This window comes from Rattus norvegicus, chromosome 5 (genome assembly GCF_021556685.1).
Source record: "Rattus norvegicus strain SHRSP/BbbUtx chromosome 5, alternate assembly SHRSP_T2T, whole genome shotgun sequence".
NCBI lineage: Eukaryota > Metazoa > Chordata > Mammalia > Rodentia > Muridae > Rattus > Rattus norvegicus.
This window is the reverse complement of record NC_141538.1, coordinates 155,027,064-155,052,051: the sequence shown is the minus strand read 5'-3', so window position 1 is coordinate 155,052,051 and position 24,988 is coordinate 155,027,064. Positions and strand designations below refer to the sequence as shown.

General features: G+C 52.2%; 1 protein-coding gene across 6 annotated transcripts in view; it reads left to right on the top strand.

Moving 5' to 3' along the window:
- Positions 1 to 24,988, top strand: part of Ephb2 (Eph receptor B2) — a 181,342-nt gene that overhangs the window by 36,463 nt on the left and 119,891 nt on the right. For all 6 annotated transcript variants that reach the window (XM_087549395.1, XM_087549394.1, XM_087549393.1 and 3 more), the window contains 1 exon segment: positions 24,564 to 24,628. In XM_087549395.1, coding sequence (XP_087405521.1) covers positions 24,564 to 24,628 — 65 coding nt within the window.

The following is a 24,988-nucleotide window of genomic DNA, read 5'->3' as shown; positions in this document are numbered from 1 at the left end:
CTCACTCAGTGTTGTCCACCTCAGATTTTTGTTTTGTTTTGTTTTGTTTTTTTTTCTTGTGAGACAGAATCTGGCCTGGAGCTCACCGATCGGGTTTAGGTTGGCTGGCCAGGGAGCCCCAAGACTCTGCCAGTCTCCACCTCCCCAGTGTTTGGACTACAAACCTGGGCTACCACATCTGGGTGTCTGCCTTACATGGGTTCTGGGAGTTGCAACTCAGCCCCTGGTGCTTTCAAGGCGAGCGCTTTACTCAGTAAGCTCTCCCCGGTTCTGCTTCCACCGTTAGACAGACAGACAGAGAGCAGGAAATGTTTTTAAAATAGTTTTGATCGCATTTATGGGCTTACTGGGGCGGGGAGCGATGCACATGCTACAACATGTATGAGATCAGAGGACAACTTTTGGGGGTCAGTCCTCTCCATCTACCATGTGGGTCCCAGGGATTGAACTCAAATCGTCAGGGTGGGCAGCAAACGCCTTTACTTGCTGAACCACCTCGCTCCCTCAAGGGACACAGTTGTGGGTTGATAAACGGCCCGAATTAATCTGGTCAGATGTTACCTTCAGTCAACCTGTGGCCAGGAAGGAGAAGCCATGGTCTCAGAAAGGTCTGTTCACCCCGCTGCATTCTTTCCTACCTGAGGATGGGCTATACTGGTATTAGAGGCCTGAGACAGTGCACCAGGTATAGGGACTCTCTCATCCAGCCTCCCTTTGAGAGGGAGGCTCTGGAAGGAGGCACCTCCCAGGGGCAGCTGGAGACCTCGGATGGAATCCTTGCACTGTTCTGACTTTGTCTCCGACTCAATTTCTACCACTATGACATGAGATGAGTTTCTACTTCTCTCAAAAATATGCTTAGATTAAGTAACTTGATTCAATAAATAATCTCTTAGGACCTGGCGCATGCCCCGTTTGTTCGCTGGGATTTCTAATATTATTAGGTTTAGGAAGGGGGAAGGAAACAGGTGTTTGTTCTTCAGACGAGACTAAGTGCTGTGTCCAGAGTTAGTGTGGCTCCTCTTAGGCGGTCCTCAGAGTCTGGGGGATGAGGTCTTTGTCTGAGAGCTTGGCGATGGCCTAGGGCCACACCCTTGGAGGGTGCAGTCTTGTCTACACTGGGCACATGGAAGTTCAGGACCAGGGACTCAAGCCAAGTGGGATGGCTGGACTAAACAGCCCAGGGTGGCTGGGGTAGGGGGGCTGCGGGGCCAGAGGGGCTACAGCCAGCTCAGGAATTCTGGGGGAAGAGGTTTGCACTCTCTCCCACAGGCCCTGGGGAGCCACTGGCAGGCCACAGTGAGGGAGAGACATGATAAAGAGAGTGTTCAGGACGGTCTGTGCGGCTGCGGTTTCAGGATGGATGGGCGTTGGGAAGGCCCCACAGGGGAGGCAGGAAGCCCAGCTGGGCAGCTGGCCTGGGAAGGAGAGTTCCCAGGAGAGAGGCACAGGGTTAACCTGGGGTCCCCATCTAGCCCAGTCCGGTCAGGGCCCACGACTGAGACAGTCAGTGGGTCCAAGTGTTGGTTGGGTTCACCTTCTGCCAGCGTAGTGCTATCTTGGATGTCGGGGGCATCCTGGCTGAGCTGATCAGGCCTGGCTGCTTGTAGATTTATGAGGTGTGGGGGATGTGACCGGGGAGGACAGAGCCTTGGCGGTTAAGATGGGACTTCTGGGAAAGGGGAGAGAGAGCTAAGGACATTCTCCAGTCCACAGCATGGACACGCTGACCCCGATTCCACTCTGTATATCCCAGCCACAGTTCCTGAGAGCCAGGCCCAAGACAGGTAGCATCTGTAGCCTCAGTTTCTCCTCACAGACCTCCGAGAGGTGAGTAGGAGGCAACCAATACCAACTACAGGCAGGAAGCCGTAGAATGTTCCGGAACCTTGTGCATCTCTCTGGGTTGGCAGATGTGTAAGGCTCGAAGCAAGTTGCATTAGCAGTGTGAACTTCAGTAGGAATGTTATTCCGTTTGTGACTTTCGAAGGAATAAATACCCATTTATGCCTCTAAAAATACACTTAACGTGCAGCAAAATGTCTAAATGATCACTAATTGCGCCCACCTCCGGGGAGAAAGCTCTGACTTCTTGCCGTAGACCCTGCTATATTGTCTCAATATGATATAATAAGCGTATTTTGTTTTCACTCAGGAATTTCTTTTTTAAAACTCAGAGTGATGGTGGAAGTGATGTTGGGGGAGGGGCTTCTCCTTTGACAATGGGTAGTGGCGGAGCAGGGGTTGGGGGGGTTCTATAGATCTGAGGGTACTCAGTGCTCTCTTGGGACATTCTGAAGTTCTTGGGGGAGTTCCCTCTGCTGGAAGCCTCAGGGTCCACCCAGATGAGCTCCCAGAATGCCGAAGTACAGTCTGGCTCCAGGTTGAGCATATGTGGTTGGGAAATCAGGAAAGGCTCTCCCCCAGGGTGGCAGGCATTGAAAGGTGGTATGATTTGACCAGATGAGCAGGGACATTTCAGAGGGGAGGCCAAGAGCAGAGCTGTTGCTCTCTAAAAGCCTTTGTTCCTCTGCAGGAGACCTGGGACAGATTCTGTTGTCTGAACTTTGGTGTCCTCCTCTGTGCAGAAGTCATTTTGATGATGTTAGACATCACGTGGTACTCACGCACACACCTAGTTTACACGGTACTAGAGAGCGAACTTGGGTCCTCAAGCACGCTAGGCAAGTGCTCCTTGCCTAAGCTATACCCCACCCAAAAGCCATGTGTGTGTGAGTGTGTGTGTGTGTGTGTGTGTGTGTGTGTGTGTGCGTGCGTGCACGAGTGCATGTGTGCGTGCGTGTTGCAATCCTCAAGGCTTGGATACAGCTACCTATTCCTGAGAGTTGGAAGCACCCTGCCAGAGTTCCAAGACCCTGTCCTTGGCAGTGGATAAGCAGGGATGCTATAGCAGGCAACAGGGCTCCAGGCCTTCCTTGGATCTAAGTCTACTCTGTGTGAGCGCTGAGCCCAAACCGGCCATCATCATTCTCACAGCACTGACTCTCAGCTGGGCTCTAGGACACCTGTCGAGCAAGGCACAGGGATGCCTCAGAGCAGTCAAGCTCTAACCCTGAACTTACTGCAGGATTCCAGCTGCCTGAACCAACTGGGACCTGAGAAATGTTGACTGGAGTGCCAGTGTCCCCTCTCACTTGTGGTCTTTCCTTGCATGAGCCAAGCGGTCCCTCCGAGCCTCAGTTCCTCCCTGTGGAACGTGTGGGTGGGAGGGAGGCAAGCCGGAGCCATTTCTGAGGTTATGTTAATCTTTTTTTTAGAGATTTATTTATTGTATTTATTATATAGAAATACACTGTAGCTGTCTTCAGACACCAGAAGAGGGCATCAGATCTCATTACAGATGGTTATGAGCCACCATGTGGTTGCTGGGATTTGAACTCAGGACCTCTGGAAGAGCAGTCAATGCTCTTAACCACTGAGCCATCTCTCCAGCCCCTGTTAATCTTTTATAACGAAGTGACCAGTTAGTCAAACCAATCGTATCCTCATCTTCTAGAACACAGCCTCGTTAGTACCCATGGAGGGAGCCAACTGACTTGGATGGGTGATGGGTGGATGGATCTATAGATGGATAAGTGGATGATGGATAGATGGATGGGCAAGTGGTGACATTGATAGATGGGTAGATGGATGAGTAATGGATGGATGGACAGGTGGATGAGAGGACAGACAGATGGGCGGACACATCAGAAAATGACTGGATGGGATCGTAGATACTTAATGTCTCAGGACCATCGCCCTTGCTGTTTCTTCTTGGGACGTATCTTCATGCTGTGCCCTGGCTGGCCTTCTGACCTGTCACAAGCTCCTGAAGAGCACTAGACTCAGAGACCAGGGCTAACATCCACAGACCTTGAGCAAGCCTTTGGCTTCGCACAACCACAGTCCCTTCATCTATAAAATGGAGACACTGAGGCTTGTGTGTGGTCCTTCCCTGTGTCTCTCAGTAATACACAGTGTGCTCTTTACCATACTTAACGGTGGTCTGTCTGTCCTAGGCTCTTCCTGCTCCACACCGGGTCATCCACACTGCTGGAGGGCCTGATGCCCTCTCCCTTAGCATCCACCCTACTCTGCCCAGTGCAGTGGTAACCACTCAGTGAAAGTCGGATCATCAAGTGTCCCTGTTGTAGGACAGCTAGCTCTAAGAAAGCCTGGGGCAACGAGGGGACATGCTTTGTAAACTGTGAAGTGCTGTGTCTAGAGCTGACCCAGCAGCCAGGTCCACACTGTGGCTCTGCCCCCGCTGACTCCATAGAACTAAGGATTCAGTGCTCCTTTGTTAAACATCTGGAAGGTGAGTTCCATGTCCCCCTTCATTCACAAAGGAGGCGTCCTATTTAGGATGGATAATCAACAGCTGAACTTCCCCAATGGCAGTCACACTCTCTCCATAGCCCCACTGCCCAAATGGTCTCAAATCCAGATTCCATGGCCTAGACACTGGATGAAGAGGCCAAGGACTGTCTCTGAACCCCACCTAGACAACACTGTGTATGGCATCAGGTCCTCCGACTTGTAGATGCCAAACCATGGAGCAGATGGGAATGACAGCCTAGCTCACCCGTCTACAGAAGACCAGGCCATGACAGTGCTTGGCTCATCTGGCCACATTCCCACCTCTCCATTGGCCCTGCCCTCCCAACCCCCATAGTCTGGTGGGACTGGGGCACTAGGAATGAGTTATATTCCAGGGTATGGGGTGAGGTAGGTGCACAGAGGGGAGCCCAGTTGCCTTTGCCAAGCCACCAGGATAGACTGTGACTTCAGCTGTGGGCATATCCAGGCATGGCATTGAAGCCTGGTGGGTAAAGGACAAGAGGTCCCGGTAGAGCCCTGGCTGCCCACACAAGTGATTCTTGTGCTACCTGGGTCCTACAGCCCCTTTGCAGATGACTCCAGCCATGCCCTTGGGGAGTAGCACCCTGTGTTTTGAGAGCCCAAGCTTCTAGGAGTCTACCTCCTGATGTCCTAGCTATAGGGGGCAGAGCATTTGCCACATAGGAGACTTCATATGGCTGGGAAAAATGGACCCAGATGTTGGGTTGGCTCGGTACATCCAAAGCTTCTGGAAATCACTTCTCACCATCCTGCTCCTGGCAGCCTATTTTTTCACTTCTGCCTTGGGCAGCTCCCTCTATCCCCAGAAAAGTGGCATTGGGACAGTCAAAATGACAGCCTAGGAAGGTGGCTGTGTCTCTTCTCTGGCTCTCTTCCCTTGTCCAGATAGGGAAGCTGAAGCTCAGAGAGGTGAATGCACTCCCTAAAAGTCACACAGCTCAGCCGAGTGAAACCTGAGATAGCATCTGTCTCCACCTGGGACAGGTCTGCAGGCTCCTCCAGGCCAGATGTGGCAACATTTTTTGTTAAAAATTCAGAACCTAGCTACTGATTGCCAGTTGGTGTCCATGGTTCTAGTGACTTCGGTCTTGTGGGGACTTGGGGTTGCTAGGGTCAATGGTGTTAGGAAGTGTCCTCATGAACGGTGAGCCACTGCCAGCCGAGACTCATCACCCACTGTTGCTACAGTTGGGACAAATGGAGGAAGCCTAGCAGGGTAGTTTCACATGGGTTCTGAAAATCAAACTGAGCTCCTCATGCTTTCGAAGCCAGGACTTTACTGAGTTAACTCCCAGCCTGTGGTTGCCTTTTTATCCTGAGAACACATCATGGGGACTCAGGGCAGGGAAGACCCCAGAGAGGTGAGGACAGGACCTGGACAACCTTATATAACCTGGGACAATACTTGGTCTCTGGGCCTCTATTTCTGCATCTGTGAAATGGAGAGAAGTCCTCCATCCCGATTTGGGGATTGAGTAAGATACCTCCTGACTCCCAAAGCCAACAGTGCCTCAAACCCAGCTTCTCTTTCCTCCGCAACCCAGTCCTGACTTTGGATGCCTGCTTCTGCCAGTGCACAGAGGGCACGATCTCCCAGATCAGCGAGTAGACTTTCACAAATGGGTAAACTGAGGCTAGAGGCAGCAGCAGAGCTTAGTGCTGGCTCTGGTTCCCCAGCACTGGGAGGGGTGCCCGCATGTGTGCCGCACGCCTCCCTTCCTCCCAGCACCACTCGGTATGAGGGGCAGCAAGTCACCATCTGTGTTTTCCAATAAAAGAAAATGAAAATTGAAGCACATTAAAAATAGCTCAATTGGGATTCCGCGCAAGTGCTGCGGCCTGCTGTGGCAGAGACATCCAGCCTGCCTCCTCCTCCCTGAGCCTGGCACCAATGCAGCCGGGAGTCATCTGAGGCCGTCTCCCAGGAGTGTGTGGGAAGGGCTGTGGGGCCCGGCAGCGGTCCTGAGAGCATCAGCCAAGGACCACTTGAGATCCTAGCCCGAGCCTCCCTACTCGTGGCTGGTGGAGTGCCTAACCCTCGAGGCCCCACTGAGAAAGAAGAGAGAGCCATGTCACAGGGCAGGCCCTGGACCCAGGTCCCCAAGTCTCAGGGAGGAAGCCACATGGATTCCGCAGGGCCAACCCTGGATGGGATGTTGAACTTACCGAACTGTGATCCCGGAAGTCAAGCAAGCCAGGGGTCTTTCTGCCCCTGTGGGACTTCTTCCTGGTTTGGGGGGAGTCCTAAGGAAACTCTTCCCTTCTTGCGACCCCAGCGTTCTAGATCATCATGACATTGGGGCCTCCCTGTAGGACTGTGACCCAGCATGCATTTCCCACTATGACTTGAACACTTCATGAGGGTGACTGAAACAGGAAATAAGGTGGCAGAATCACGGAAGCCCCGTGCACCGGCCACACCGCTGCCTGTGTGGAGGAAGCAGGCAGCATTCCGGAGAGCTTTCCCAGGACCCCTGGAGTGCCATCCCTTTTCTCCTTTGGAGGGGAGGGGTCCTGAGACTGTCTCTTGTATCCCAGGCTGACCTCAGGTCCACTATGTAGTATAGAATGACCTTGAACTTCTAATCCTTCTGCTTCTGCTGAGAGCTAGGATGATAGGTTTGTGCTGCTGCAGTGCTGGGGATCGAACCCAGGACTTTTGTTCTCTACCAGGTGACCTGTCTCCCCAGCTCCCAAAATGTCACTTGTCCTTGTGGGCGAACTCTCATCAGCACGCTGTTCCTTGCCTAGTTGCTGCCCAAAGCAGTATGGGATGGATTAGAGGATGTGACTCCTGCCTCAAGGCTCTGAGTACTGGGCAGGAAGTGGCCTCAGAGCCACACAGCATCCCCCCCCAGCAGCCAGAAGCCAAGCAGCTTGGGAATGAGCAGGACCCTGAGAAGCTATCTGAGCCTTGGCAGGCAAGCAAGTCAGCTCGGAGAGCCCTGCCTTCACTTCTCTGAGTCTTGATTTCCTCATCTGTAGAATGGGCTAATAACAGTCCTTGTCTTTAAGACCTCTGGAAGATGAAGCCCCTGGCAGGGACCTGATATGTGGCTGACACTGGGTCTGTGGTGGAAGAGCCACCTGTCATGGCATCCCACCATCTAGAGAAAGTGGCCAGAGGCACCCAGGGTCCACCATGTCTTTGCTTGTTCTCAGACACGGTGGTGGTGGTGGAGTTTGACAACTCGGCACTAACTCTATTATGAATGGTACATTCATTCTGCTGTCTTTGTGACAAATCACCACAGATTTAGTTTAGTGACTCCCAGCGGCACAAAATTAGTATCACATAACTCAGGAGGTCAGGGAAATAGGATTCACTGGTGTGGGTGTTGGGACCACATCCCCGCTGAAGCCCCAGCCTGCTTGTGCTTCTAGCTTCTAGGGCCCACAGTACAATTATATCCCCCTCGACCCCAGCTGCCCTCCTCATCTCTGACCGTCCCTTCTGTCCCCTCCGCAAGGACGCTTATGCTAACACCTGGCCCACTTGGGGTATTCAAGGCAATCTTCTTGTCTCACGATTCTTAATCCTTGCAGAGTCCTTTTTTTTGCCCTTTAAGGCAGTGTTCACACTCTGAGGGTTAGGATGTGGGTGTCTTGGTATTGGGGGGTGACGTGGGGCATGTCATTTTTCTGTGTCCCACTGACCAGAAAGCCCTTTGGCTTGTGCCTTAGCTGGGCAGGATGGTCTCATGTCTGCAGTAGCAACAGTAGTATCTTGTTTTATTGAGTGGCTGCTTGGTACCAAGTCAGGTAGGTATCTGGACCATCCTAAGATTTGCCAGTACTGCCATCCATGCTCCTGTAGCAAGGGCTTTACAGACTGACCACCCCCCTACCCAGCACTTTACAGACTGACCCATAGCCCTCAGCCCTTTCCTGAGCTCCTGTCTCAGAGCTGTCTCACTCCGATTTTTCATTAGGCACTAGCGTGTTGAATTCTAAACTCTACCCCAGTAGCCATCACTTTTCTTTGTTCGTGCCTTTCTCTGATCCATCCCGCTCTCTTCAACCTTCTCATATCCGTCTTCATCACCTTGACTTTCAGACCCACCACCCAGCCCCTGGCCGTGCGGTGTCACCTGTCTCCATCCGGCTGGACACTGGATGACTCCTGTACTGTGCCATAGCGGTCCCTTCTCTCTCAGCCTGCTGTGACCCACTCACTTCTGTAGGACTGAGAAGCCATCCCTCCAACCCTGGGCAAACCCTGCAGGCCTGGCCGGCTTCTAGGACAGGAGCACCAGAGAGAGAGACCCAGAATGCAGAAGAAAAAGTTCTTCAGCTTCCCTCACCAGCCTCAGGGAGATTCCCTAGGAACTCCCCATTCTGATTCCTCCGTCAGGGTCTTCCCGCCTCCCCGGAGAGCTGAGCGAAGCCAGCGGGAGATGGGACAGATAATTGCAACTTTAAATAAGGCCAAGCGAACGCTCCCTGCCAGGCCTGGCCCAGGGGACTCCGAGCTGGGGAAGGAGGTAGAGAGAAGAAAGCCCCGGGTGATGCCCAGAATCCCAGCACACCCCAGCTCCCTGGAGAACTCAGACAAGTCACCATGCTTGTCTGGGCCTCCGTTGCCACATTTGTCTGGCGAGTCTCTGGAAAGTAGCCTCTGTAGTGTGTAGTATCACGGATGTTCAGAGGGGCAGCAGGGAGGTGCACCATGGCCAGAAGTTCCTATGCTCTAACCTGGCCCCTCTGCTCACCCCAGAGGTCTCCCTCGTTACCGTCCCCATCTCTGTTGGCCTCCAGGAGGCAGGGTCATTGTAGGGCAGCCGCAGTGTGGGCCTTAGGTTGAGAGCTTTTTATTGGTTCTCCTGAGTGGGTATTTACTACCCCCATTTTCCGGATGAGTTCATTGAGTCTGTGTGGGAAGCAAAGGGGTCAGGATCCCCCATTAGCCTGAGGGGACCATCTACCACATACCTTACCCTGAAAGAGATGCATCTGCCCTAGCAGGACAGATGCCAGCACAGGGGCATCCCTGTCAAGGCTTAAGGTTCTAAATACAGTTTAGAGCAGAAATTCCTAACCCGACTCCCAGAGCCAGTGGGTCTGATATCCTGCCCAACACCCAGCGCCCGCTGCCTGCTGCCATGTCTACAGAATTCCTAGTGAGGAGGACCCTCGTTGTAGGGCTGAGAGATGGGGCCAGGGGGCCCTGTCCTGCTCAGCATCTGAGCACGTTGGTCACTTGCTTGTCATCTGATGTGGGTCTCCTCCAGTCTGGAAGGGACTGTTTCCTGGCCACATGTAGGAACCTGGGCTTACTTCAAACAGGTCCAGGAAGTGACCTCAGATGTTGGAGGGAAAGCCCTGGAGGAGGGGCATTTTGCTCAGTCAGGGAAGTCTTCCTGAGGAAGACATAGTAGGGCTGAGTCTTTAAGGCTAATTCAGAGTTTTCCAGGGGCACGGGAGGGATATGCTAGGCAGGGAAAGCAGTGTGGGCAGGCACACGGAGGCCAGAAGGGTGTCTGTTATATAGAAGAAACTTGAGAACTTCTCTGGCGTGGCTCTCCTGCAGGCTCCCCATCTTCCTAGGTAAGGTAGCATCATGAATAGCCAAGCAGAACAGTCAAGTGGGCCTTAGAGTCTGGAGGGTGGCACCCTGGGGATTGGGCCATGGTGCCACCAAGAGAGGCATAAATGTCACACTGGTCTTGGCTTTCCGGGCTGGTAAGGACGCATGTTTTCCTGTCATAAGTAGCTTTCGGTTTCCCAGTGTAAGGCACAGATTCAGAGAATGTCCGGAGACCGCCTACCTCTCCTAGAAACACCCCCCAACACACACACCTTCATACAGATGAGTCTCCAGCAGTCATGATTCTCCTCCGCCACACTTCACCCGAAGCCAGGAAAGCTCTCTATGGTGGCAGACCCACGGCCTTTCTCTCGACAATTCCATAGAGACCACAAAAGCATCCACAGCTGTGGTGGACGGGGCACCCAACTGGCTACGAGGTAGCCTTATCCCTCCTACCTCCCTCTGCCTAGCTCTGGACCAGACCATACCTGCTTCCCACGCTCCTTGCTACGGTGCCAGGCATGAAACCCACCATTCCGAGTTTCTACCATCTGCTCTGACCATCCCCTGAGACTGCCACGACACAGAAAAGGCTCCTTGGGACGGTGAGAGGAATTCCAGGTCACATGACTCAGAAATTAAAGTCAGTCTCCCTTACCAACTTCCTTCCAATTTGGTGTGTGGGGGGAATCTCAGTCTACTGACTGAACCCCCAATCTGTTCATCTGCAAGACAGAGACTATGCCATAGGCCTTGAGGGGTTTAAAGAGATGAATTCTGTATGCTGCCCACATGGCCTGGCGCTTGACAGACAGTAGGTGCTCAGCAAACAGTAGCCATGAAGATGGAGATGCTGGGAGTAGGGTGGTCTCTTCCCCACAGCTGGCTCAGGAGGCCTCTCCCCCTACATCCTGTCACCCAAAGCCCCCTTCATGTCAAGGCCAGAGTCTCTCTTAGCCCTTTCTGTCCTCATTAGACTCTTTGTGGTCAGCCATGATGTCACCACCACCCTCTTTGTTCCAGAAGCTCTTGGGCCTGAGTCTGTGCCTGGCATTCCCTCCTCCGACCGGCCTCACTGCTAGGCTGGTGGGAAATGGGCAGTAACTGGGAATGGAAGCTTGGAGGCCACTGTGATGACGAAGCGTAGCTGAAGGGTTCTCTGGAGGAACTTGCATGCAGGACACCTTGCAGGTCTGGCGGGCCTCGACTCCTGACATGTTGCAGCAGGAAACAAGGACTCAAGTGTCTGGGGGTCTGCAGTGGAGGTCGCATGAGCAGAAATGGTCCCTGGGAGCGTCCTTTGGTCAGGTTGGGGCTTTTGTTGTTGTTGTTGTTGTTGTTGTTGTTTTGTTTGTTTGTTTGAGAGAAGGTTTCTGTACACGTCCCTGGCCATCTTGGAACAGGCTCTGTAGACCAGGCTGTCCTTGAACTCAGGGATTCTCCTCCCTCTGCTTCCTGAGGGCTGGGATTACCTCGGGGTATCTTTAATAATACACCTGTGTTATAAATGGCTCTCTCAGGGAGCCATTCAGACAGTCTAGAAATGTCTTTTCTGAAATAGCAGACACCTTAAGGAAAAGGAGAGATTAGAAGCCGTCAGACTTAAGGTGCAATCAGTTTTGTTTTGGCCTGCTTTGTGGCCCGAGAGGCTCGCTGTACCTCTCGGACCATGCACTACAATTTCCTCATCCATAGAATGGATACTGTGAGAGGAAAGGGAGAACTAAGTCAAGCTACTCTCCCCCAAGAGGTGAGGCTTAGCCCTTGAGCCCTTGAGGATTATGGAGTGTGGAGTCCCAGCCTCTTGAAGCACCCCATGTCCAGTTTGGTTGTCCCTCTTCCCCTCCCTCCTTTTGTTCAAGCCAAGTGCCACTCATGTGGGGTCTCCTCCACCCCCCTGATCAGGGTCGGGGACCCATCCATCTAGGCCTGGGGTCTGAAACCCTGTCATCTTGGGCCTGGGGTCCTCCCTGCAGCAGGGAGCCATGCTAGGGCGGGAAGCCTTTTATGAGGTACAGCAGGGCCTTGGACATGTCCTGTTCTTACACGACCTGGACTGTCTAGAGGCAGATGGAGGCCAGACCCAAAGACAGCAGGGCAGAACTAGATGACAGTCCAAGCAGGGGGCAGGGGCTGCGCACAGGCTGTGTGGAGCGTGGGAAGCCCTTTAGAAACTGAGGGTGAGCCCCGCAAGCTGTTTAGAGTTTGCTCCAGATCGGCTGGTTTCTTGAAGGATGGTGCCCGTTTTATTGTCTTGTTGTTGTTGTTTGTTGTCACCCAGTACTTAACTAATTCAGGCTTGGCACACCGTGGGTGTTTGAGGAATGCAGTCTGCCTGGATAGAAGGCGTGGAAAGCAGATGTGTGGGTGGGTGGGTGTGTGAATGAATGACGGGAACCCAAGGACGGGTCAATGGAGAGATGAATGGGGAGAGAAAGAGAAGGAGGTGAGGGGGAAGGAGAGAGATACAGAGGGACATCTAAGTGAGAGGCGGAGTGTGTGTGTGGAGGTGTGAATGGAGTCGGGTGGGGAGTTTGGACATCAGGATAGCAGAATGTGTCTGTGAACAGCTGCCTGGATTGGGTGGTTCCGACGGGTGAGCGCGGGAATGGGTGGGGGCTTTGCTGGATAAGTGAATGGGTGGGTGGGTGGACAGGCATGTGAATGGATGTGTGTTCGGGTGGTGGGTGGAAGTTTGGGTACTTTGTTGACTGCAAGGATCAGACGGTCGGAAAGACAGATGGATCCGTGTGTGGGGGTCACTGGTGAATGAACGCACAGCAAATCCCGACGTGGCTAAATGCCCGATACCTTGCCCAGAAACAGAGGGGTGCTTCGGGTTCTGAAGTTTGAGTTAATTGCCCTTCACTGGGGGGAAACTAGGGCCAATTAGGCAAATAGACCCGGGCCCCGGCAGGCCCTGCAGCAGGTTTGCTAATTGACTTCAGCCTCACAGGCCTGGCCGGGCGGGCTTCGCAGTGGCCTGTGTCATATTGATCTGTAATTTGCACTCTGCTCACATCCAGAGGATTTGAGGCGACTTACGCGATTAAGCCTGCGTGCAGCAGGACAGTTAGATATTAAGTGAGTCAGGGAGGAGATCACAGAGCGGGGAGGGGAAAGAGTTACTGGCACGCCTCCGGGCTCTGTGGCTTTCTAGCTGTGTGATGTTGGGTGGGTTTTGTAACCTCTCTGAAGTTTTGTTTTGTAGGAGGGAAGGAGGCTGGGGCTGTGGGAAACGCAGCAAATGGAACTGGGTGCCCCCTGTGGGTAAGGTTATGGGTGGGCGGGTGAATGGGCAGAAGGTTATTGGGTGAACAGAATGATGGACAGGTGGATGTTGCTGGGTAGGCAAGTACCATCTCCTAGGACATTTTGAGCGCCGGCGACAGTTCGGCTCAATGGTTAGCAAAAACTAAGGGCTTTGCATTACATAGTACATTTCCTATATCTATCAATTGCACATCTGTGGATCCAACCAACAACACCTGACATCCTAAGAAAGCTTTGTGTCTGGTTGCTGGGGGTGCAGCTCAGTCGGTAGAGTGTTTGGTGTTTGCCCAGTAGACACAAATCCCTGAATCCCATCCCAGCACTTGAGGAAAACCAGCAGGGTTGGTGTATGCCTGTAATTCCCGCACTGAGAAGGTAGAGGTAGGAGGGTCAGATATTCAGGGTCACCCTCAGCTATAGGGTTAGAGGCCGGGCACTGTCTTTTTTAAAAAAAAAAAAACCAAAAAACCAAAAAAACAAAAAAAACCCAAAAAACTCATCTGTACTAATCACATATTTTCTTTGCTCTGGCTCTCCTCAGCCATGATGAGGCTTGATGGCTTCAACAGCTCTTGTACTGTCTTCCATATTGTAAACATAGAGGTGACCTCAGGCTCCTCGGAGGAGCCAGCGGATTCTGTGCAGACGCTTTGCTCTTAGGTAGAAGGGACTCTGGTACCTGAGATCTGGGTATCTCTGGGGTTCCTGGAACCCGGCCCCTCCAGCCACTGGGAGACAGCTGTCCAGTATTTAAGTTGTCTTCACAGACACTAGGCAACCAGGAAGATGGTGTGACTTGGGATGTACCTGGGAGACCTGGATGGTGGGACAGAGGTGAGGCCGGTGGCTGTGCTGTCGCTACCTCAGCCCTGCTTGGACAGGCTAATAAGAACCAGGCTGTCTCGGGGCTGAGTGACACACCTGTGGTCAGAGGAGCCCTGCATTTGTCTCATCAGTGTTGGCATATCAGAGGAGATGACATTTGAAGTGGATAGAAAACCTTAAGTTTAAGTGTCCCATAGAGGTCAGGAGGGCTAGGACCGTCTCAGGGGAAGTTATGATGTCTAGAAGAATTATTGTAGGTGTGAGCTCTACGCAGGGTGACGGGTGGAGGGGAGATGAAAATTGTTTTTTTTTTGTTTGTTTGTTTGCATTGTCTTTTGTACTTGTTTTTGAGACAGGGTCTTGCTATATAACCCTGGCTAGCCTCAAACTCTCTATGTTGACCAGACTGGCCTCAACTCATAGAAATTTGCCTACCTCTGCCTCCTGAGTGCTTCCGAGGTATGTATGTGTGTGTGTGTGTGTGTGTGTGTGTGTGTGTGTGTGTGTGTCTGTCTGTCTGTCTGTCTGTCTGTCTGTCTGTCTCTCAGAGGACAACTTGGTAGGAGTCTGTTCTCTGCCTTCACCATGTGGGTTCTGGGAATCAAACTCAAGGGATTAGGCTGGGTGGCAAGCATCTTTATCTGCTGAGCCATTTTACTGGCCCAATGAGATATTTTAATATTTTGTAACTGCCCGTGAAAATGACTAGGGCCTGGTGACTCTCTGTCTAAGCTTTGTTCTCTGAAATGCCCATGAACACTAAGTTCTCCCTGAAGGAGTTAGTTGGTCACCTTAGTATCTCCAGACCAAGTAGGTGCACACAGTAGGTGTGCACAGTAATGCCCCCTACTGAGATTTTATAATTACTCATTGGATAGAAATGGTGTGTGAATTTATTTAAGACAAAGTGTTTGTGAAGAGGCAACCAGATGTATTGGGAAATTTCTGAGGCCATAACCTGGGATTTAGTTTCTGATTTGCTGTGTGATCCTGGATCAGTCACCTAACATTTCGGAATTTAAGTTTCCTGTATGAAACCAGCCTAGTAAAGGCGTCCCTAGGGTTGTTGTGGGAACGAAAGGAACTCTTAATGTGTCCAGGCCATCGGTCCCTGCCTCCCTTCCTTCCCTTCCTCAGCAAGCCCTGGTATTCATTTACCGCCCACCCCACCCCCAGCAACCCCGTCCCAGACCCCCATCCATCATCCTGTCCTTGGCGGAGGTTAAGTGGGTCCCTAAGCAGCGAATCCAAACTCCCCCAAAGCTTGGGCAGCACAATGCGGCCCGCTGTTAGTGAGTAGCCCGGCTGGCCCACCGGATTGGATTTCAGCCGGGGCAGCCGGCGCTGGCGGATGCCCAGGCCAGCGGCAGGCAGGCTGGGGACATGGTGCAGGAGCTGGCGTCACGGGGACTCCTCTACTGGAGCCTGAGAAAACACAAGCGTGCTCCAGGCAGGCAAGGGCCAGGAGCAGCCGTGACAGGCAAGAGTGCTGCATAAGGATTTTACATTAGCGGGGTCCCCTTTCCTTGAGCCCAAGGGCCAAGCCGGCAATGCCGGGAGAAACAGCACGGTGCCTGCTGGCAGGTTTCACACTAGGAAATCAGAACCTTCCAGGAGCTGGCTCAGGGGTTCTCCAGCATCGTCCCCCAATTGTCCTTACCCTTGGCCAACAGCCCTCCCATCCTCAATAAAGAGGAGAGGTCTCTGGGCAGACTGGCCCTGGTTCAAATCCCAGCTCTGCTTCTTTCGGGCTGTGTGACTAGAGGCAGGTCCCTGGGCCTCTCTGGGTTCAGTCTTCCCATTTCTATCATGGGCAAGGACAGAGCCAGCTTCCAGAGTGTGAGAGGACCTGGCACTGAAAGCTCTGATGGAGGGAAGCCATAATTCCCATCTCTTTTGTGAGGCAACGTGGCCCGGTGGCTTCTGGGATTGAACCAAAAAGGTTCAATTTTGTCTTGCCTCTTGTTGACCTTGTAGGAGTCCTTGATGGCTCTGTGCCTTAGTTTCCCCATAAGTTTGCTGTGGGATAAGATGATGCTAATGAAGTGCCTGCCAGAGGTGACCTCCTCAGGCGTTAGCCATCTTCCTTGTGAATTCTCTATGTCTCAGTTCTTGGCATATTGCTCCGTGTAAGCCAGGCCAGCATTCCCAGCGCTCGGGAGGCTAAAGCCAGAGATCATAAGTTTGAAGACCACCCAGCTACATATCAAGTTTAAGGCCAGCCTAGGCTACATAGCACAACCCTATCTCAAAAAGGTTAAAAAAACAAACCAGTGGGCTTTGCACCCAGCATTTCCCTCACTCATCTCCTCAAAACCGCATGGTGAGAGACTAGAGCAAGGGTTTATTTGGCCCCATTTTATAGATGAGAAAAATCTAGGCTTAGGGAAGTAAAGAGACCAGCCAGTTAGTGGCCTTGAATGTACTCCCTGGTTCTTGGCCTCCTCCCAGAAGCCCTCCTTTTGGCCATGGAAAGAGCTGGTGGCTATGCCTAGCTTCTCACCAGGCCGTGCAATGTCATCTTCATTCAAGTCACCTCAGCCCACCAATGCAGGCAGGTACAGCAGAAGCTGTGAGCAGGGTACAGGGCAATACATGTCACGTGGGGCCCCTGGCAGACTGACTGACCGGGCTGTGGGGAGCTGGAGCAAAGGCCCCTGGGTACAGCTTCCAGGGGTCTATTCATCTTCAGCCTCAAGCCCCTGCCACAGCTGGATCCTAGCTCTGACTTCATTCCCTCTCAGTGTTGGCCTCTTACCTAGCGGGTCATGGTTCAGGCCACATCGCCCTCTCCAGGAGTCCTCCATGGCTCCCTGATGCCTACGGCTCTGATCCAAACTTCTCAGGCCTGCATTTAAGATCCTCTACATTCTAGTTCCCCCATACATGGCTCCCTTGCAGTGAGGTGTACCCTTGAGCCCACTGCAAGCTGGTCACCTGTTTTACCAGTGTCCAGATGCCCCAGTTTGTCCCACCTGGGTCTTTATTCGGCTGAGCCCTCTCCACTAGCCTGGATGCTGCTTCCTCTGAGATGCCTCTCCTGGTTCTTTAGTCAGAGCTTGATTTTTCTCGTGTGTGACCCAGTTTTTCTGCCTGGACCAACCACTCTGCTGCTTCTCCCTGCCGTGAGTTCATCTGTCGGGCACGAGTCTGGGTGCTCCTCGAGGCAAGGACCCGTGGGTCGGTCTCCACATCGAAGTCCTTGGCACAGGCTAAAGGAATCAATGTTCACCAAATGACTGTGACTCTGCTCCTACCCCAGCCAGAGGGGGAGCAGCCAAGGACAGCTGCCAGGAAGAAGCAGGAGAACGAGCCAAGCTAACAGAGCAGGAAGGGCCAAGCATTCCGGGGAGAACATTCTGGAAGAGTCAAGTCATCCAGTCTCAGAGTAGCGTTGTGTCTTCTGCAAGCAGGATAACTGGCCCCTTGAGAGCGGAAAAGATGGCTTGTGGGGGGTAACTAGCTTAGCTGGATGTCAGGGGTGTGGGGTGTGTTTACTGCCTGGTGAGCTAGGACTTTATCCTGTAGCATGTTAGGGTTGGTGACGGGATGTGGGCTTTAGATTTGCTGCCAACTGCCCTGTTCAGAAACAGCATTTCTGCCTGGCTATCGGTGCTGTGAACAGGCAGATACAGGTCTCACTCAAATGAGGGCTCCAAGAGGGCTGACCACGTGGCTGAACCGGGAGAGCGCTTACCTTGCATGTACCAAGCACTGGTTTCAATCCTTAGCCACACATAAAACCACATGAGATGGCACATGTCTACGGTCCCAGCACTTGGGAGGTGGGGACTGAAGGATCGGAGGGCAGAACTACATAGCCAGTTTAAGGCCAGCTGGGGTCTGGTGAGACTTTGTCTCGAAAACAATGAGGGCTCCTGGAGATATGACATCACTCATGTTACATGAGCCATTTATAAGATGCAAAATGTGAGGCCCAGAGAGGAGACCACTCCCCTGTTGTGACACTAGAAAGTGCTGAAGCCAAGGGTCTACCTGGGCCATCTGTGCCTCCTTCCCCTCCTGCTCACTTAGCTTAAGAACACACACACACACACACTCACACACACACACACACACTCGTGAGTGCGTGCTAGTGATTTTTCTTGTTCTGCGTTGTCTCATGTTTGTGGCGTCTTAGAAGTAACACAGGTGTGTGGGCGAACAGATGTAGACTCATAAGCTGGTTGCTGCTTTTCCTTCTCTGACATCAGCGCTCTCATCTGTAAAGTGGGTCCCACAGAAAAGACCCTGTAAGTTGTCAAGAACCCGAAATAATGCTAAGACTCTGCCAACCTTTAATACGCCCTAAGTGCCTAAGAAACGTCCCTGTCTTGGGTCCCTCATGTCAGTGCAGATGAAGAGTCTACATGGCTCTAGAGAATTCCAACCCGACGTGGGCTCGGGCAGAGCTGATGAGGTCGGTTGAAGCGGGGGTGGAGGAGTGGGCATCCATCTACCCCAGCCTGGGAGCAGGGCCCCCGCGCAGCCACCTCCCGTTGGCCTGATGCTAACGACTTCAGTGTGTCTCCCCTTTTAGCTCAAATATTTCTGAAATGCATACTGCTCATTCACACGTAGCCGGAGGGGCCGGCGGGCCTCCCCAGCCTGTGCAATCAGGGCCTCCTGATTGCTTTCTTCTGTGCAGTCTCCAGGAAGCAGAGGGGGTGCGGTACAGCAGGGCTGGGGCCAAAGCCACTCCCGTGGCCCAGACCCTGTTTTCTCCAGAGGAACACTCTGGCTCCAGTTTTTGCCTGATGTGGAGAGTTTGTGTGGCCTCACTTTCCCCATAGATCCATTGGGGTCTTTGTTGTTACCCTTTTGTTTTTAATGGCACTTCAGTTGGTCAAGGCCTGGTAAGTGGAGATGTGGGGGCAGATGAACAGCTGTGTCAAGCAGGAGACGAGCAGGTGAGGACGTAGGCTGTTGGGCATGGTCCAGTGAGGGGCTTAGCAAGCTGCTGCCCTTCAGCGGGCCTCCAACCCAGGCCTCGCACTCAGAGCTCAGTGACCAGTGGTGTCACCCAGCTGGTTCTGCCTCCCGCTTCCATGGCTCCTCCTTGCCCCTGCCTCTGGTGTTCTGCCTCCTGGTCTTTTGTCATAGTTTTTGTCAACTTGACACAAACCTAGTCATACTTGGGAAGAGGGAATCTTAGTTGAGGGATTGTCTCCATCAAATCGGCCTGTGGGCGTGTCTGTGGAGCATTCTCTTGATTGGTAGTTGATGTGGGCGGGCTTAGCCCACTGTGGGTGGCGCCATCCCTAGGCTATAGGAGAAAGGTAGTTGGCCAAGCCAGTGAGTAGCGTTTCTCCGTGGTCATATTTAGTTCCTGCTTTCAGGTTCCTGCCTTGAGCTCCTACTTGACTTCCCTTCGTGATGGACTGTAAGCCAAGTAAAACCTTTCTTCCGAAAGGTTGGTTTTGGTCAGTATTTTATCATAGCAACAGGAGGCAAAGCAAACCCACCCAACCCAACCCACCCAGAATTGGCTGGCTCCCTCCTAATTGACTCTCAAGCCTCCACCGGGCTTCGCTTCTTCCAGGAAGCCATCCCCACAACCCCATGGCATACCTCACACATTCTGAGCTGTGGCCCTGGGCGTATCCATATAGTGATTAATTATCTGTGTAGAGTGGCAACAGCTTCTGTGTGCCGGGGGGTGGGGGGGGGGAACTGCGGTTTGCCGTCATCACCATGTGTGTGATGATGAGCTCTGATGGAACCCAGTGCCCCTCGCCCCAGAGCGTGGGCAGTGAGGTGGTGTTAGGTGACCCACAGACGGGCCTTGGATTTGTTGTCCTCACATCTAGTTTCCCTCTTCTAATACCAGTGGTCCGGATTTTTTCCATTTCTAATAATGAGGTCTTTTTTTTCCTCTTTAAAATGCACTTAAGGAAAAAAAAAAGTCGATTGGAAGAAGGAAAACAGTAAATGAATCATAGCAGCCCCAGCTCATGTTGGAGGTGGGAAGGCCAAAGTCATGTCTTCGTGACAGGTTGCAGCTTGCAAGGCTGATGGAGCGGACTCTGGCAAGCGGGGTGAAGGGACCTCCTGTGTGCCAAGCTTCATCCTGGGTCCTGGGAACCCAGCACCCACCCTTCGGGGTGCCCAGGCTCACGAGAGAGGAGAGCAAAAAAGGAAAGTTGCTACCCTGGAGTTCTGACTTCTCTCAACTCCCTGAGCGGTGGAGCTGTGAGGTGAAGGGGCTAGAGAGGGCATTGCTCAAAGGTGACTTTGGACTTGGGACTATCATGGCGGCAGAAGAAGGAGATGACGAGGGAGAGGAGGAGTGAGAAGAGTGTGCTACACGGCCCGTGCTCCTCCCCAGTGCAGCTTACTAGAGGAATAGACAGGCACCCTGCCAAGTCCATGCGTCTTTGCTGACCTCAGTTTTCCTGTTTGTGAAATGGCACAATATCAAGTATCTCTTGGCACTGTGCAGACCTGAGTGAGTTTTCGGCTATTTTGTTTTAATGTTTTGTTTTGTTTTGTTTTTTATTGATTTTATTTGTCTTGTGTGAGACAGACAGACGCATATGTGTGGAGGCCAAAGGGTAATTTTTGGGAACTGTTTATCTCCTTCTACCATATGGGTTCCCGGAATTGAACTCAGGGTGTCAGGCTTGGTAGCAAGTACCCTCACCACTGAGCCATCTCACTGGCCGGTTGCTGTTTTGAATGAAACAGTGTCTCTAGTAGCTCAGGCTAGCCTGGAATATACATCACACAAGCGAAGATGGCCTTGAACTCCTGCTGAGATAAAGGCATGCCCATGACCTAGCTCTCTCTCCCTTTGCAGACTTTGGGGTTAGAGAACTGTTTGGGTGCTATGAGCACCAGTGCTGGGATAGAATTTAGGGTTGGTATCCTGAGTCCAAGCGGTTGCCTGAGGCAAGAGCTATGATTTCCAGATTTCCTGGAGATGGAGCCTGACTTCTCTGGTTCGAGTTGAACAAAGAAGCTAGGTTATCCCAGAGACGCAGCCTTAGATGGAGCAGGAAGGGGTCCTTGGAGGCTGTGGCTGTCCAGTAAGGGCCGATGCTTGTGAGATGTTAGCAAGCTCCGTTGTCCTCTCTGGGGTTGTAGAGCTAGGCAACGCCTATAGTTCAAGCTCCCTGGGAACCCAAGGCATGAGTTCAAGTTCAAGGCCAGACTTGAACTTACCACAAAAAAACATATTCGGCTGGAGAATATAACGTAGTAGCAGAATGCTTACCTAGCATGTTTAAAGCCCAGGGTTTGACCTGAGAGAGAGAGAGAGAGAGAGAGAGAGAGAGAGAGAGAGAGGCCAGCAAGAACCTGTGTTAAAATTGAGGTAAGACACAAGCATGGTGGTATACACCTGTATTCCTCGTACTCAGCAGTCAGCATTACTGTAAATTCTAGGTCAGCCTGAACATCATCGTCAGTTCTCCCCCCCCCCACATATTACATTAAAGCTTTTTTATTTAGTATGCATGTGATACACACACACACATGCACGCACGCACGCACACACACGCACACCCCATGATATACATGAGAGAGTCAGAGGACAACTTCTTGCAGAAGTCAGTTTTCTCCTCCTATCGTGTGGTCGTGGGGATCAAACTCAGATGAGCATCAGGCTTGGTGGCGAGAACTTTTCCCAACCGAGCCTCCCTGCTGGTCCCATATTGAGTTCTAAGTCAGCCAGGACGAATAAGATTCTGTCACACAGAAACCAAGACAAGGAGAATTCGAGGTCCCTGCCCTGCTCACCCACCTTTCACAGGCAAAGGAAAAGGAGTTGTGAGAGTTAAAAGGCCAAGGTGGGTTTGGGGGACGTTGGCCCTTTGTGTCCTCCTGCTGAAGCTCAGGGGGCAAAAGTTTCTGGAAAGCAGGGTTAAGGCAAAGCCTTAGGAGAGAAAAAAAGAGTCAAGCCTCCACTACCTGGACCTTTCATCCCTCTGGTTCTTTCCTGGGAAGCACTGCCTTCTTGCTGATTCTTCTAGTGGCTTCCCACCCAGCTTGGCCAGTATGTGGATACACGGTGTGGTGGAAGGAAGACAGAGTCCAGGGCTTCTTGGGGAGACTGGTTTACGCCCTGACTTTGTACAGTGTGCCTTACAGTGTGTCACTTCTACCCCCTGGGTCCGAGCATCACCTCGAAGCCCCGCCTCCTCTAAGCCATAGAGTCTTCTAGTGCTTTTTCCTTGGGGTCAGCCCAGGAATCTAGCCAAGGGGTGGGGCCACCTGCTTGGCGGGCTGGCCTCCCATCCGACCCCACTGTGTCCCAGGAGAGGCTCCCCTCTCCCTGCCCCCAGCAGCTGCTTGCTGGGCCCAGGCTGAGAGCCCAGCTTGGCGCGTCTCTGGCTGAGTCCGATGAGAGAAAACAGGTTAAAAGTTCAGCCCTTGTTCTCTCCAGGAAGAAGAATCTGTAGCATTCCGAGTGTGAAAAGGAACCTTCTTTCAGCTCCAAAGCTGCACAATGGAACTTACCCCCAATTTGCCTTCAAAAGGATGCCCTTGGCACTGGCTCCCACTGTCCCTGGCACCCCCCTCCCCGTCACCCCCTCTCAAGCGCAAAAGGACACAGTGACCACAAACTCGAGCCCCAGGCGGTCATGAGGCTCTTCTGCAGCCTCTCTTGTCAGCTCAGAGGTCTGGCTGGGGTCACCTCCGCCTAGACACCCCTCCCTTTCCCGCCCTCCATCAGCACCTCCCTGTCACAGTTCACACCCTCATTACCTCCTTTTGGATGTCTCTGCAGCCTGGACACTCTCCTAGCCCTGGTGTATCTAGCATAGGCCAAAGGACTAGTTGTTTCAAATGCCTAGAAATAAAGATAGTAGGAGGCAAGACACTTGTATGTCTCTTGTATGGCCTCTAGGAAGTCGAGTCTGCCTGTGCTCCAGATCCTCTCTTTCCAAAATGAGGCTACTAGGCAAGACCAGGCAAGCGTCTCAAATGGTCTGTTTTTCATTTCCTGGAATGCTATGGAAGAACTAAGGGGTGGCCATAGAGTGCAGAGATCGATTAGTGATGCCTGCAGTGGTAACAGAATTGGCCACATACTGTGGGTATTAGATAAAGATGCCTGTACCAGGCACAGAATTGGAATATAGTCAAGTGTATCTCCTATCATAGGTGGTATGGAGCTGTGAGCTTCTAGACCTCTCTGCCCATTCTCTCCATCTCCAGGCTCCATAGTTGGGTGACTTTTAAAATATAATTTATTATTTGTGTGTGTATATATATGGGTACACATGATCGGGTAAACCCATGGTGCTACATGCATGTAAATGTTAGAGGACAATTTTATGGAGTTGGCTCTTTGCTTCTGTACTCTTGTGGGTTCCAGAGGCTGAACTCAGGTCATACTTTTCTCTCTTGAAGTACTCAGGCCAGTGCCTGGTACAAAATGGACATTGCGATATATCTGTTGAATGAATGGTTGAAAGCATCCGTGTAAATCCATTCAGTGTGCTACAGTTCAGTCCTGTTTTGAGAGCCTTTTGTTGGGAAAGGACTGCAGGGGAAGGCTTCTGACCGTGACCTGGGGTTAGCAGGATCTCCAGGGCCCATGGATCTCTTTCACTTTAAGCTTTATGGCTTCTTCTCACCACTTACTGGTTCTGACACTGGTTTAGTCTCTAGAACTCCAGACAGCAAATGACAAGCACACTCGGATGCCCGCTCCTAACGCCCTCTTCATGGCTTGATTCTGGGCCAGAATTGGCCAAGGACTGGGGCAGGGAGTCCAAGGATGGGGACATTGTGTAAGGAATGTTTCCTAGTTCCTGAAGAAGAGGGAAGGTACCTACAGAGTATGTGTCCAGGGGCCATTAAGGCAAGCAATGGGTCCCTAGAGGTTGAAGAGGGATTCCTTCCAAGACTGGCTTTCCAGTGTTTGAGAATTTAATACAAGTTGAAAAGCAAATAGATTCTTGAATTTTGACATAAAAATTTGAGGGATTGGTGGTAGATCGTCTGGAAGCCATGGGAGACGGCTCTAGATTAAGACCCTCTACCAGGCCAACTGGTGGTGGTGCACACCTTTATTCCCAGCACTTGGAAGGCAGAGGCAGGTGGATCTCTGAGTTCAAAGCCAGCCTGGCCTACAGAGCAAGTTCCAGGACAGTCAGGGCTACACAGAGAAATCTTGTCTAGAAAAACAAGCAAACGAACCAAAATAACAACAACAAAAGCCACTCCACCAGGAAAGTAAGGGCAAGAGGTTAGTGAGATGTGATTATTTGGTGGGGCAGGGGGCAGGGGGATGACCACAGAGAGAGGGGCATAAGAGAAGTGGACTCCCTCGATTGGCTAGGCTCTTGGAGTAGCAGGGAGTGTGGAGCAGAGAGGCTGGGTTTGCAGGACGAGTGGTCTGGAGGATTAGAGGAAGCTCTGTAAGAACAAACCCTGGGGGCTGGGGATTTAGCTCAGTGGTAGAGCGCTTACCTAGGAAGCGCAAGGCCCTGGGTTCGATCCCCAGCTCCGAAAAAAAGAACCAAAAAAAAAAAAAAAAAAAAGAACAAACCCTGAAGGGGCAACCCCAGGGTCCGCAGAGTGGCTTATAGCACAGGGTGATGACTCTCTGCTCTTCCCACAGAAACACTGATGGACTCTACTACAGCAACGGCTGAGCTGGGCTGGATGGTACATCCCCCATCAGGGGTGAGTTCTGGTCCCTCAAACCCTGCTTGGCAGGCTCCCAGCATGCCCCAGAGTGTATGGATACCTTGAACATCCCCTCATATCCCAGGCCCTTTCCTCTCCTAAGGGCCGGGGCTCTCACATCTCACCCTCCCCATCCCTACCCTTGATGGAATACCTGTTTCCATGACAACGGAGGGGGACCTTTTGGCCTTTATCCTGTAGAATTTCCCTGGGGGTGGGGGGGGGGCTGAGAAGTAGGTACTCTCATGGCTCGCACATTTCAGAAGAGGAGAGTATTTCCCTTGAGATTCTGTTCTGGGTCAGATACCACACCAAATACCTTTTACCTGCCATCTCCTATAATGAAGCTTGGAGAGG